The 15547-nt window shown below is 46.7% G+C and overlaps 1 protein-coding gene and 1 pseudogene across 1 annotated transcript in view; one reads left to right on the forward strand and one right to left on the reverse strand.

The window, feature by feature from the left end:
• Positions 1 to 12034, forward strand: part of Dipk1c (divergent protein kinase domain 1C) — a 19775-nt gene extending 7741 nt beyond the window's left edge. Inside the window, exons 2-4 of the mRNA XM_028768918.1 lie at positions 2564 to 3223; positions 8734 to 8898; positions 11816 to 12034. Of these exons, the coding sequence (XP_028624751.1) occupies positions 2564 to 3223; positions 8734 to 8898; positions 11816 to 12034 (1044 nt within the window). The remainder of the gene's footprint in view (positions 1 to 2563; positions 3224 to 8733; positions 8899 to 11815) is intronic.
• A 2648-nt stretch (positions 12035 to 14682) lies between these two features.
• LOC114622574 lies at positions 14683 to 14816 on the reverse strand (annotated as a pseudogene).
• Positions 14817 to 15547: the final 731 nt, after the last annotated feature.

Consider the following 15547-nt stretch of genomic DNA (forward strand, 5'->3'; position numbering starts at 1 on the left):
ACTACCAGCAGCAGCAGTACAACTCTGGGCTTATGGTGCTATTCTCTAGCTGGGAGACCAGGCCCAGCACTTTCTATTTTAAACTTTTATTTTATTTCATGTATAGAAGCTTTAACTGCATTTATTTATGTGTACCATGTGTGTGCCTGGTGTCTGAGTCAGAAGTGGGTGTCAGACCCTCCTCTGGAATAGAACAGATGGCTGTGGGGTGCCATGTGTGCTCTGGAAACTGAACTCAGATCCTCTGCAAGAGCGACAGGATGGACTGCTTAGCCACCTCGTCAGCTCTGGGTCCCAGACTTTCTGCAGAGCTCTGTTACGAGAAGGCTTGTCACATGGTGTTTGACTAGTGTGATCCTCAGTGTCTGTGCTTCACGGAGATCTAAAGGGCATCGTGACAAGAGAGACCTGTCAGCAGGAAGCCGGTGGGGATGGGCAGCTTGGACCGGTGGCTTCAGGTTTTGAGACTGCTGCAAAGTCACTATCTTAAAGTGGTCAGACAATCCAGGCACCACTTTCAAGCATAGGTGTGTTCTTTGTTAACGGGCCTTTTGAATGTTCCATCTTCAGTATTCATAAATGTCCACAACATTCTTAACTCCTTCGTGGTTTGGAATTTTTGCATGGTGCAGAGGAAGTGTGGTGTGTACATTATATTTTGCATGTGGGGCAGCACCGGTCACCAGGCAGATTTTAATCCTTAGATGTATGCAGTCAGAGTCTAACAGCGGCTGTAAACGCCCCGTCATTTCAGCCTCGCTTGACACCACATGTGGCCAAATGAGTCATGAAAGCTTGTGGTTTCCAGACAGCTTTTGGGTTTGAAATTATTTGTATCTAAGCACTAGGAGTTTATTTTCTTGACTTGAAGGCACATCTTATAATCAACTCACAAACAATAAAGCTGACTAATGTGAAACTACCCGCCTGCCTTTGCAAAGAACTCGCTGACATATCTGATTGTGGTTCAAAGGTCATCTTGTTAGCCCGGCCCTGGGCATCCTTTGTACCTCCCCCATGTGTGTCTTACAGGGCTGTACAGTCACTCTCACTGTTCAAGGAAGGCAGAACAGCTAAGGTATAGAGGAGGAGTAGGAGGCCCTGACCAGGTAGGAGGTATGCTGGGAACACTGCAGCCCAGCAGTTAGACTTCAGACTACGGCTTTTCATCCAGTGGTTTGTTCAGTGTGCCACACTGCTTAGTGTCCACAGTGGATCATCCAGGCGTTTTACAATGAGCAAAATGGGATGAAAAGATTTTATTCCTGTCTTAGGACCATGTAAGAAGTAAGGTGAATGAATGTGGGTTCATATGCTGTAGATGTTTTGGGAGAGGACAGCGGCTTGTATTTGCTAATATGGAGGGATTCACTTATGCGGGCTTAGGAAATATTCTCATCTTGTGATATGCACAAATCTAGAAATTTGGGCTTCATGAAAAATGGTGAAGATGAAAGAAGAGAATTGTGATTCTTCTCCCCTCACTCCGTGCTCCTTCCTGTGCCTTCTTCTTTCTTGATGGATAGTCAGACAGGATAGTCTTCCTAGGGATCTATGACATGGTAGGGAAGGTCACCAGATTCCCCCTCCCTCTGAGTGGCTCTGTCCTGGAGCCCCATGGTGTTTAGAAGTGACACCCCATCTAAGGCTTCTGGGATCTTTCTTCACTGCTGCTACAATCGCAGACTGTCTCCATGCTTCCAAAGTGTGTGTCACGAGACACTGCACCCTGTGCCTTACGTCCACTCTGTGAGCCTGGAGGTATGCTATCTGACATCCTGAGGGCTTCAGGAACATAAACACCTCATGTTTGAAAATAGCAAACACCAGTGTGTTTGGAAGGGACAGTACTGTGGTCACTCCAAGGGGCAGACGAAACTCCGGGGCCTCATTCAACTTAACTAACTGTTCCAGTATGGGAATGTTAAAAAGCCTCTGGATAAGCCTCCAGTGTGGAGTCAAAGTTGATGGTCGTGGCCTGGGTCTGTTCTTCCAGGGTTCAGATGTTCTCAGGTGCATCCAGCTCGACCCCAGAGGATGAGCTCTTGACTCTGGATGTGTGGTTTTGAAGGTCATGTCCTTAGCTAGACTGAGTGACAGAATCCTGATGAGATGCTTACCAAATCAGTGTTGTCCCTTTGTATAAGTGTGGAACCAATTCTAGAACCTCCCTGGATATCAAAAATCAACCCAAGGGTTTTGGTCCCTTCTACGGCAGCCTAGTGTCTGCATAGTGTACACCTTTCCCTATGCTTTGAATCACCTCTGCGCTTCCTTTGATACCACTACAATGGAGGTACTTGCTATACTGTATAATAGAGAAGTGATGGCTGGTGAAACAGTCAGTACATATTCTAAGCAGATGCAATATTTAATCCATGTTTCTGCTAAGGGGTGGCTGAGAAACTCACAGGTCAGAGGTAATCACTTGAGCCTACCTTCTGGGTGATCTCCAATACGGGTTCATGGACATTTTCACGGACATTTTCTTTCCTCGGCTAATTACAAAGTCCCTTGCCCGCAATCCATGCCCTGCCCTGACCCTCTGTTCCCTTTGTTCCAGTGCCAGGACTACCGCGGTGGCTGGCTCACGGGCGCCCTGTGCGAGGACCTGTGTGTGGGCGGGGAGCTGCTGTATCAACGCTGCCTATATTACGAGCGTGGTAAAAAGGTGCTGCAGGCCCAGTGGCGCGGCCGGACTGTTGTCCTCAAATCCGAAAGGGAGGCTTTCTCCAGCTTCCCACCCCTCAATCTGCTGGAGGAGGAAGCAGGGCCAGATGCTCCAGGCATCCCCGAGGCTGAGCTGCTGCTGATGGTAGCAGGGGAGGTCAAGAACACACTAGGTTTGGAGCTGCCCAACAACAGCATAGCCCCGCTGTGGCCTGCCAGGCAGGGCCCTGGCTGGCGTCAACAGCTGGCCAGTGCATGGTCACTGCTCCAACAGGAGGAATATGTGTACTTCAGCCTGTTGCCAGATCTGAGCCGCCACATCCTACCCGTGCTGGGATCCTGTGGTCACTTTTATGCAGTGGAGTACTTGGCTGCTGGTAGCCCTCACCACAAGGCTCTCTTCCCACTGGATGATGCTGGCCAAGCACAGGCTATTAGCCACATTGCCCTCAGCTTCCTGGACATGGTGAGCCATTTCGACAGTGACTTTTCCCACCGCCTCCACCTCTGTGATGTCAAACCTGAGAACTTCGCCATCAAGAGGGACTTCACGGTGAGTGGAAGCAGGCTGCCATGTTGTGGTAAGAGAAGAGATTCTGGTCTGTGTGGGAGAAAATGAGTTCTTGGCCTCCAGAAGGAAGTCGGGTATAACTTTGGGCAGCCTTGTGGTTCCTGGTGATTCCCATTCCGGACCACTTCCTTGCTAGGTTTACAAAAGGATTTAAACAAATGCATCTTTAGCTCTTAGAGGAGAGGTCCAGTCCAGTGAAGAAACCCACAGGTGTCTGAGTCAGGCAGGGGGCGGAGGAGATGTCTCACTTCCTTGAGGGCAGCTTTGAGGACTAGTTAGTGCTGCTACAGCATCTGTGGTCTGCAGAGGACAGACTTCCTAGGCTGCAGATGATGTGGAGGGAAGCTGTTCTTCCAGGCCAGGCATTGTGTGTCCATAGCACCAGTGTGCTGAGAATACTCAATGCTAGCCGGCATTACTCTTCTGGAGAGATTGTAGTCAGTTCCAGGTCTGCACATAAGACATCCAGAGAGACAGGCGGAGTTCTAGTGTCTGCTAGCAGGGAAGGAAAAGAGGAATGTTTACCCCTGCAGCTCTTGCAGACGGAAGGCACCATTTTATCCTCGACTCTGGGGCTATGCAGCTGCACCAGAGATATACTGTGGTGGATAAGAAGTGACAGAGAGACGTGTATGTTTTAGATAGTATCAGACTCTCTCTTCTCTCAGCTAAAAGTAGCATGTCAGGTTCCTGATGTGCTTCCTAACCCTGGTCTCATTGCCTCCATGGTCACGTGCTGGGCCACCCAACGGGGAAAGGTGATGGGAAGCCTGTGACGTCACAGGCATAGAGTCAGCAGTGGGGAGGAGGGTTGTACCCTGGCCATTCAGGGCTGCAGCGACTTTGTTCACTCAAACCGGATTGCTCATTTTGGAGATTGGCTCATGGTGGAGGAATAAGCGCTCCATCTTGGTTAGGATATTGAGTTATTATTATAATTATTAATAACAATAAGTTATTGCTGTGCTGTGGGGCTTCATGGCAGGCTGCACTGTATTGACATAGCCTTTTAAAAGCAGCTTAGAATCTAGAGAACTAAATTTGCCATCAGTGTTGTATGTAATCAATTTTTTGTCCTTGCTCACTATGTCCTCCCAATACCCAGTTTGTGGGTGCCCTGGAGGGGATGCAGACCCAGGGGGCAGCTTTAAATGAGAAAAGATGGATGTGGGGGGGTTGTTCTGGTTGGTTCTAGAAGGTTGGGGGGGGCTCCATCAGAGTGTGCGCATTAGGCAGGAAGCTCTGGGGGAGCTCAGTCCTGTACTATGCCTTGCTGTGGGTCTGCCAGTGTCTCTCAGATGAAGCCCCCCAATATAGTTAGTATCCTACCAGCTGCTGTTTTGGGACTGGTTGCCACTCTAGCTAAGGCTTCTCAGCATAGTGAGCAGAATCATGCAGGAAGAAGGGGAGCAGTTGCCTTTCACTTCTGAAAAGTCACTTGAGATATGGATATAGCTGTTACAACTCCTGACAGCATAGCCTCCTGATACGGGGGATATAATCACTCGAGTCTTAGGGATGTGGTAATGTGGAATGCTGTCCTCTGGGCATGGCATGGCCATTGTCCCCTTGAGTTCTTAGCAGCCTGTGTGACTGCCTGCCAGAGAGACATCAAGGCTATTTGTGACCCACAGTGGAAGGAGGGAGGAGCTCATGAGGCGCACACTATTATCAGGAGTCAGCTCCTCCCTGCGGGTATATTAGTGGGTATCCTCAACATTACAGTGCTGCTAGCAATGCAAATTCTATTTTTTAAATTACATTTACTTATTTATTCTGGGTTTGGGGGGGCATACATGTCACAGCATATGCAGAGAGGTTGGGTGTCAATTTGTGGGAGTTGGTTCTGTTCTTAATACCATATAGTTTGAATGCAGGTGCTCAGGTTTGGTGACAAGTGCCCTTACCTGGTCATTCATCTTACCAGCCCAGCAATGTAAATTTTCATACTGCACCTCAGACCTACTGACTCTGAGACTCTGGGTGAAGACAAAGCACCAACTATGAGCCAATCCAATACTCAGAAAGACTAAGCAGGAGGGTGGTGAGTTCAAGGCCAGACTGGGGTACATAATGAGATCCTGTCTCAAACACACACACACACACACACACACACACACACACACACACACAGAGCTAACAAACAAGACACCTTCGCTGTGGTCTTTAAGAATTACTGCACTCCTGCTTCCAAAAGGTGGGCTCTATTTTTGACCCCTGGCTGACTCCTGCCCTGAATGGGGGGTGTTCTTATAGATGAGCCACAGGAACAGAAGATTCCAAGTCTTCCGGTGCGGGCCTTCAGGATTTATGAAGTGTGTACAAATGAACAGCTTAGAAAAGGAAGGTAACCCTAAACCTCACAAGCATGCCTTTCAAGCAAGAGAGATGCTTCCAGAGAGAGAGAGAGAGAGAGAGAGACAGAGAGAGAGACAGAGAGAGAGACAGAGACAGAGAGAGAGACAGAGACAGAGAGACAGAGAGACACAGAGAGACACAGAGAGACATAAAGACAGAGAGAGAGAGAGACAGAGAGAGAGAGACAGAGAGACAGAGAAACAGAGAGAGAGACAGAGAGAGTGAGAGAGACAGAGAGAGAGAGAGACAGAGAGAGAGACAGAGAGACAGAGAGAGACAGAGAGACACAGAGAGAGAGAAACTGTGTGAGGAGACCAAGAACAACTCACTCAGTGGGGAAGAGAGTCTGGTGCCCAGACCAGGTTCAAGCAGCAGACACTATTTATGCCATTTTGTGCAGGATGAGTTCTGTGATTCTCCTGATGCTGAGAAATATTGTGAAAGTTTTCCTGTTTGTTTTGTTGCTGTTCTTATTTTAGGAACACAGAAGCTGCAATTTATTCTAGGCTACGCAGTATAAATTAAAAATGAATCTCTCACTGGGAGATGAGAGGAACAGTGCATGGATGAGGCTGAGGAGGAACTGAGGCTGGAGAAAGTGCCAGAAATCAGAGAGATGGGTCCTCAACCTGGTAACAAATTATAAAGACAGGTTCATTAGCATAGCTCTCATTAATTTGAAAAACTAAAAACTGTTATATTATTTTATGTGCCTGGTTGTTTTGCCTGATATATGTCTATGTACCACTTACAATCTGTTTGTTTGTTGTTGTTGTTTTTGGCAAGGGAATGGGATGATGAGGTTCAAGATAGAACTCCTTCTCTAGACTAGGCTGGCTTTGAACTCAGAGATCAGCAGGTGTGGGGGACATAGGAAGGAAGACTTGGGGTAGATATGATCGAGATGCATGGAACATATGCATGAAATTGTCAATGACTAAATAAAAAGATATTGTTAAAAAAAGGTTAACTCCCTCAAAACAAATAGATAGCAATGGCCTATTTGCCTGGACTGAGTTCATTATTAGGCAAAGATCATGAAAGGAGGAGGGGTTCTCTGTACTTTACTCTCATTGTTCTGCAGGTTTTAAAATAGTTTACCTCCCTTCTGCTGTTTTACTGATAATCCCCACCCCACCACCCTGAGTGAAGAGAAGAAAACAAAGGTAGAAATGAGAAAACACGCCCTTCTGAAGCCAAATGACACCAGTGAATGAACCCTCTCTGAGATGCTACTGGGTTGGGGGGGAGGGCGGCTGACATTTTCACAATGACCTGTGAGGGCTTGTGGGAAGCCAGTTCAGTCAAAGATGTCACATTTTGAAATGACTTCTTATCTCAAAGCTATCAGCTGTGGGACTTGGGCAGACTCCAGATTCTTGCAAATTTCAGCTCACTTTTTTTTTTTTTTGGTATCCAGGTGGTGGAGGAAAATCTGCGTAATTTATAAGTTATTCTTTTTCTGGTTTTGAAACCCATTTGGTCGAAAGCCAGAAGGATAAATCTGAAGTTCCAGCGGTCCTCAAGTTCTTACTCTGACAGTGGAATTAGTGGTTGATGCCCTTGGCTCCGGGCTTATTTATGCTGATCATCTGTTCGGTGTGTTGATGTGCCGTAAACAGCAGCCTGTGATTGTTCACAGTCTTGGGGCTCAATTATGTATCTCTCGAAGCATTTGTAATCCTCACCCAGATAGCTGAGAAGAAATGTGAAACTTAGCAGGGTCAAAATGGAATTCTCACAGCAAACATAAACAAGGGGGAGGGGGAGGGGAAACACTGTGCCTGATGCCTAATAGTGAGGGTCCCATGGACTCTGTCACATCTACAGGCTTTCACAGAAGCTACCACAGCCTTGAACAAGACACTTCTGCAAAGACACAGGACGTCCGCCCCATTACTGTTCACTGATCCTTGGACAGATGCCATAATTGTCAATCACTGTGACCAAGGACTCTTGTTTCAAAACCTCTGGTGTTACTCTCCTTATTTTTGTCTTGTGAATTGGGTTGTTCGCACTCATATGTGTGAGTGTGCCTGTCTGTGTATGTGTGGAGGCCAGAGTCATTCCTCAGGAGCTGTGAACCTTTAAATAATAATCATGATGATGATGATGATGATGATGATGATGATGATAGGCAGGATTTCCTACTAGCTGGGACGTCACCAAGTAGATTAGGCTGGTTAACTCTTGAACCCCAGGGATCTATTGTTTTTGCTTCCACAGCTCTGGAATTACAACATTTCTTTTTTTCTTTTCTTTTTTTTTTTATACATGGATTTTGGGGATTGAACTTAGGTCTTCAAGCACACTTTAGTAACCAAGCTATCTCCTCCGCTCCCTTATTTTTGCCTTTAAAACCTTCCCCTCTCCCTGACCTCTAACAGTGAGCCTGTATTTCACCTGCACTGCATCTCACCCTGGCAGCACTTTGCTATTCTATTCTCAAGACTCAGTATTCTCTGGGAAAGCTTCTCTGATTATTTCTGTTGCTTATGTTGACAAATGTCATAGACGGTCAGGAAAGAAATGGAAGGTGTGCACTAGAGAGATAGCTCAGTGGTTAAAAGTGCCAGCTGCTCTTCTGGAGGACCTGATTTTCAGTTCCTAGAACCCAGGTTGGATGGCTCACAATCACCTTTAACCCAGCCTCAGGAGATCCTCACATGCATTTGCACACATGTGGCATATTTGCACACAAATATACACACATACCTAAGTACAAATGAAAATGACCTTCAAAAAAGCAACAGAAAAAATTCATTTTAAGGCATTGTACATATTTCACTTTTAAAGTCCAGGAAAGGTCCAAAGATGAAAACGTTATGGCTGGCTACAGTCCCCATCCTTGAGTTAGTGACATGAAAGGATTTATTTTTTTTTACAGTGAAACTTTAGGACACGATCTATGATAATAGCCGGTGTCAAAGGAAGCACTTGTAAATACCCTGGGGAAGCGAGGTCATGAGCTGAGCATTTCCTCCTGACAGGTGGACTCCGTGGTCACAGCCCTGTGGTGAACCCTCGAGTCACCTGTGACCCATTGACATCAGGACAGGAAAAGGAGCCATAAGTGGTTCTCCTGCAGGCCCCAGGTTCCGATTTGATGGCTGTCTGTGCTGTCTTGATTTCAGGTGGTAGCTATTGACGTAGACATGGCCTTTTTTGAGCCTAAGATGAGGGAAATCCTTGAGCAAAACTGCACAGGAGATGAAGATTGCAATTTCTTTGACTGTTTCTCCAAGTGTGATCTGCGAGTGAACAAGTGTGGAGCCCGTCGTGTCAACAGCAACCTGCAGGTGAACAGCCCAGGGAACCGGGGATGTGACCTTTGCATCTGCACGCTTCTGGGCTCCTTGCATCCCGAGGGCAGGAGGGGGGAGTTCTTTGACACACTTTGTTTCTTACTACCTGGGTGGTGGTTGCCTGAGCGGCCCATCAGGATCTGATGGGTGGAAGTCCCGACACAGCCCCCAGTGGGCTTATCTCTTTCCTGAAGCTCCTCTTGAGGCAGCTTCTGAGCGTTTGTTTGGAGATTCTAGCAAGGGACAGAGGAATGCACTTACTTGCATGCCCTGGGCTGAAGAGAAGAGTGGTCCTCCTTCTCTCTGAGAGGTTGGTCATTTAGAGCAGGAAGCAGGAGCCAGCCAAATCAGCCACACTCACCTTAGTGATCCATAAGGAGGCATGTTCTCCACCAAAGTGTCCTCAGACCTAAGGAGATCCGTTCTTTCTGCAAGTGTCTGCCTCCCTGTAAATTCTCACACAGAAAGAATGAGAGCTAAGACCCCTTGCCCTATAAACTTCCACCTGTCGTTAATTCTGTCATTCAGCTCACTCCTCCAGCCATGCTTCTCTCTAGCCCATTGTCCCAAGAGCTTTACACCTAGGGTCTTATGAGACTCCTGAGCTGAAACAAAGCAGATTAAGCCCCGTGCACAGGAAAGCACACTGTGGAGCTTTCCTGCCATGAAGGAGAGACCCGTGCAACAGAGTTATCCATCGGGTGGCTCTCGTCCAGGCCAGGCAACACTGGCTCTACCACCACAGGGTCTACAGACTTCTGAGTCAGGTGCCATGGTCGCTGGGTGGTTCATCTTTGAGAAGGCTAATCAATGACGTGGGCTTTCAGGGTTCCATCTCAGTCCCCTCCATGGGGAGCTACCCCTTGATGGACCCGTGATTCTGCTGTCCTTGAGCCATGCACACAAGATGGTTTTCACCAGAGTCCCCATCATCTTTGGTCTCATCCATAAGTCTTTGCATTGAGAAACTAAGGACTGGCAAAATGGCTCTGTGGGTTAAATTACTGGCCAAACTCAACATCTTGGTTTTGATTCCTAGAACTCACATAGTGGTGAGAACTGGCTCCTGCAAGTTGTTCTCTGACGTATACAAACATGCATGTATACACAAACATGCATGCACACACATATACACATACTACATGCACATACACATGCATATACAAATACACACATATGCACACATCCACACACATGTATACATACTATATACACACACACATAGATACACACATATACACACATGTATACACACACAAATACACACATATACATACATGCACACACATATACACATACTATATCCACACTCACACACACACAAATACACACATATACACACATGCATACACACATACACATACTACATTCACACACACACAAATACATACATATACACATATACACACATACTACATGAACATACACATGCACACACATACACACAAATACACACATATATACACATGCACACACATATACACATACTACATGTACACACACAAGTACACACACACACACACACACACAGATCTTACAGGTTCACTGAGAAGTAAGTGGAACCTTGAGCCAAAGAAAACTGGCAGGAGAGGGCAGGGGTAATGAGACACAGATGAAAAATCCACACAGCCGAAGGATTTAGGAAATTATCTCATATTTCAGCCCATCGTTTAAAGACATAATTAAAATGATGTTAATTAAAACTCAACAATAATATGCCTTTGCCGATTGGGAATAGTCATTAAAATGCTATTAAGTACCAGTTGAAGCTCCAGGGAGTTAGATGAGTGTGTCTACCCTTATCGTGATGTTACGTTGTGGCTCTGGAGTGGATGGGGACACACTCATCCCTCTGCCTGACTGCTGTCATTGAACACAGCTCCAGAAGTGAAAATGAGCTTTCTTTGGAATGTAGCATAAAGCACTAAGCAGAAAAAGGTCAGCATTTGCAACATAATCTCATGTTTGCTAGACAGTACTTTATTGGAAAGACAGATGCACTTTGTGTGTCAGAGTTCAGTCGCTGTGACAAAACACCTGGTACAAACAGCTTATAAAGAGGAAAGTTTGGGCTTAGTCTATGGTCAGCCTAATCCTCTGCTTTTGGGTCAGTGGTGGGGCACAGCATCCTGGCTGGGTGTATGGCAAAGAAGAGCTGTTTACCTCATGGTGGCAGGGAAGCAAAGAGGGAGAGGAAGAGACCTCCATCCCAGCATCCCTTGCAAGGCACACACCAAGGACCTAACTTACACTTCTCAACAGCCCCAACACATCCTGGTAGCACCACAGGCTGGTGACTAAGTCTTCAGCATATGGGTGTTTGATGCACACTTAGGATGTAATCCATTACACATGTCTGATGAAAACAGATTCGGTTTCTGAGAGCATTCAGGGGAGCTGTGGCCTCTCAGGGGAACCGAGGTTTGGGCTTACTTGTTACTCCTTAGCTCCTGCCTGTGACTCTGCTGGAGAGGACTGGAGCTATGGGGTATCTTTCTAGACACTAAAATTTTTTTGCATAGGAAAAGGGTAATTGATAGTCAAGACAAGGAAAAATATTAAAAAAAATAATAATACCTTTGCGAGGAGTTGGACATGTAGGTCAAAGGTGCTTCTTGAGTATGAGGGTGTTTGGTAAATGAGGCTGACGGAAAGCCTGAAGGGAAAGTTAAGTGCTATTCTCTGTGTAGCTCCCAGGCATGGTCCTCAGTGGGGACCCTAAATCCTGTAAGCAAATAGTGTGTGAATCTGGTCTGAAGAGCTCTTCGGGCAGACTGTAGTTCCCAGTGCTGCGTGGCTGTAGGGCTTCCCAAAAGGAGCAAGGTAAGGGTGCCCTTGAGACCTAGCAGAGGTCAAGAAGGAGTTGCTTCCCTGAGTCAACGTCTCTCTTCTTCCCCTTGCCACCCCCCAGGTCATCTGTGATAAAATATTCCGCCACTGGTTCTCCTCAACACACAGGAGCCCCACCATCTCCCCCCAGCTTCAGCTGCAGCTACAACAGGCCGTTCAGGAGTGTGCTCACCACGGGGGCCCCTCAGGGAATTCCTGGACAGCTTCTTCCAGTGTGTTCTGGAAGCTTCGCTGGCTCTTGCAGGCTACTCTGAAAGAACTGCAGGAGGTAGAGAAGTAGCCTCTCTCTTGCCTTTGTCATCAAGAGTGGACAGAGGAAGTGACCTTCAAGTGACTCCTTCTGTAATTGCTATGCAAATGAGCTGTCAGAGGCATTGGCTCTTCTGAAGTGTGCACCTGAACTCCCCTTCTGAGGCTGTGATGTGGGCCTCTCTTGCTCCTGCCCAGCTTGGTTCGATCTGGTTTCCTGGTGACTACCGGCCTGTAACTCCCTCAGCAGAGTCGTCAGTATGTAACCCTCTGGGGACTGTACACATACCTTGCCATTAGAGACAAGAGGCAGCCGCTCTTCCCTGTTAGCCACTAGCAAGCTAAAGAATGACTGTGGACATACAGATGAAGATGTTTGCAAATAATTGTGTGCATATGTGTGCACCCATGAGTGTATGAGTGGGTTTGTACATATGAATGTGTATTGTATGTACGTATGTTGTGTGTAAATATGCATGCGCTTGTGTGAGTGGGATTGAACGTATTCTCATAATTATGAGTGGTGTGTGTGTGTGTGTGTGTGTGCGTGTGCATGCACACATGCCCATGAGCCAGTCATTGTGCCTGTGAATCTGTGCTCATGGGTGAATCAATGTGAGCCCACCCAGAAGTGCATGCATGTGTACATCCAGAGGTAAGTAAGTGGGTGGGCATGGGGAGCCTGTATGGAGGCGTAGCTTTTCAATGTGTCCCTAGGACTGTGGTTTAGCTGACAACGAATTGTTAATTTTTTCTGGAATTAAATGCAATAAAATGTTGTGTCTTTAGAAGCATGATTTACTTTGGGGAGTATGTGGAGTGGCAGCTTTTAGTGCTTTTCGTTTTGTGGAATTTTAGGAAACACTTTACCATGCATCGAAGCACCTTTTGAGCTGGACCGAGTGTCTGCGGATGCAGTATGTCTTGCCGAGATGGAGACAGTTTAAGCAGAGTGCTGGGGTAAGCTCTGACCACGGGCAGGACTGGGCAGGACTGTAGAGCAGTTCATTTGTGTGGACTGACTGAAGACCCATGGCGTCAGCCTACACTGTGATCCCATGTGCTCCTTGTGGACATTTGATGAAGGTCTTCTCCAATGGCTGACTCACACGAAGCAAGCCAAACTGTACATTGCTCCCCAACAGAGAGTGGAACCAGCAAGCCTTATGCTTACTACCTTGCTTCTGCTCAGAAAAGGGACCCAAAACTCTACAAGTCACAGGGAAGGGGACTCAAGAAGGATGGGATAGCTTGAAGATTTGGAAGGTATGCTAGTGGCTTATGAGGAGAAAAAGACAAAATTCGAAGTTTTAAACACATACAGAGTGACGTAGCTCACCTTTTCTCTTCATATAAGACCCTTCCAGTCCAGAGAACTGCCTCTCTCGCTCCTGCAGATGCCCTTCCCAGGGCTGTGCACGCAGACTGCATCCCTATGGAGGATAGTCGGAGGTTACACCAGTCCTGAAGCTATGACCCGACGGCTGGAGATGTCTGTTTCCTGACATCCGAATCCGTTCATCCCACCCACCAGCAATTTGCCAGATAAGGTTGATGTTCTTAAAGGCTACAGTGCATCCTGCACCCAAAGGCTTGCTTTCTGTTTCTGTTCTTTGATGGGTGCCTGCGCAGATCACTCTGTGCCAGAAGTAAGCGAACACCCACACAGGTGCCCAGGTCTAGGCTAGCCTAGGCTAGCAGGGCCTCACAGCTAATAACCTGTCCTGTCCTGCAGTGCAAGGCTCCCATTTCCAAGGCCAGGGACAGAGGCAACTGCTTCTCCTCTGGGAAGGTTCCACCGGGAGTGGAGGAGCTGTGGGGAGAAAGGTGGATAGGCTGGGAAGAAGGTGAGTGTGAGATAGCCCAGAAGGCAGAAAGCTCTGGGATTCTTTTGAGGCTTAGCGACTTTTCTGCCTCTGCGCTGGGAGTCAAATGACAGGCCTTCCTTAGTGAATCCTGGCTACTGACCAGACACTGTTAGTGTTTGATTCTAAGTGGAAATAAATGTTTTGTTTACCATGGAGACTGTGCAATATATGATCACCCAACACAGTAGCATCCCTTTCCGCATGATTTTGGCTACACACACACACACACACACACACACTACTTGCCTAAGGATTTATTTTAAGGCAGTGTTTCTTAAGCTGTGGTGAAATTCACTTTTTAAACATGTTTAAACCCTTTCAAAATACTGCTTTTGTATAATATAATAAACGGACATGGTATTAATCAGTATTTAGGCTTTTGGCTTTTGTTTTGTTTTCGATGCTTGGGGTTGAGTACAGAGCCTTACGCAAGCCAGCCCAGCACCATACTCTCAGCTATGAACCCAGCCCCATATTATTTTTTTTCCAAGAGAGGGTCTCTCTGTGTAGCTCTGGATGTTCTAGAACTTGCTCTGTAGACCAGGCTGGCCTCAAACTCATAGAGATCCACGTGCCTCTGCCTCCCCAGTGCTGGGATTAAAGGTATGCATCACTACCACCTGGCCACATTTAATATATATTTTCTAATATTTTTAATATGACAACTGAGAATGGTTGTTGCTGACCCGGCTGAGCAACAGCCTTACTCATGAGGATAAAAGATGTTTAAATGACACTCACAACAGACAAAACACTATCTTCAAGAATTTTACCCTAATTAAAGCTGGCTTTTTTCCCTTTTCTTTTTAATCAGGGTAGACTAAGAACACAGTCCCCCACTACCACACATTTCCTGCATTTGAGGAAATCACAGGGGCCAGCACATCCAGACTTGCCCTAGGAAAACCACCTTCATGATCATGGTATCTCCTCTGCCAAAACTGGCTTGTTTTACTGTGAATCTCTTTGTCACAAACCAATTTTCAAAGTTTAACCTGGTTAGCATTAACAGGATCTTTTGATGAAAGTATTCAGGAATCACATGCCTGGTGACTTATGGAGGACACGTAAGAACAGATTTCCTGTCCTCTTGCACAAACCTCACAGACCACTTGAGTTCCTGGACACCTGAGCTGGTCATTGAGTGGGCATCTTGCCTTATGTTATGTCATAAAAGTGAGAATACAAACACTGCTGATGCGGATGAACCCTGGTAAATAGAGGCACCAATGGTTCTCAGGTAGGCCTCTTCTTAGATGTTCAGCAGGCTTGCCTCCTGAGGGGCCTACTGTGTGCTCACTCCCAGCTTGCTAGTACTTTTGGAGGATTCAGAATGCACAGTCAGGACATTACTGTAGGTTTTGGAAGGAGGACTATTTAACACTTTATCAGAAAGCTCTCCGTCGAGCAGCTGGATGTGGCAGAGTTTGGCTAAAATGTTCTAAAACCAACATAGAAAGAAACTCATACAGCTATCCTGGTGTCATGCTGTTGGTAAGCAAATGTTACTCTGGCTCCGGGATCTGTGAAATTCATGTGAGAAAATAGCCTTGGAAAGAATATGCACACACACACAGACACACAGACACAGGCACACGCACACGTGCACACACACACACACACACACACAGAGAGAGAGAGAGAGAGAGAGAGAGAGAGAGAGAGAGAGAGAGAGA

The sequence above is a fragment of the Grammomys surdaster genome, unplaced genomic scaffold (genome assembly GCF_004785775.1).
Source record: "Grammomys surdaster isolate TR1022 unplaced genomic scaffold, NIH_TR_1.0 189, whole genome shotgun sequence".
Lineage (NCBI taxonomy): Eukaryota > Metazoa > Chordata > Mammalia > Rodentia > Muridae > Grammomys > Grammomys surdaster.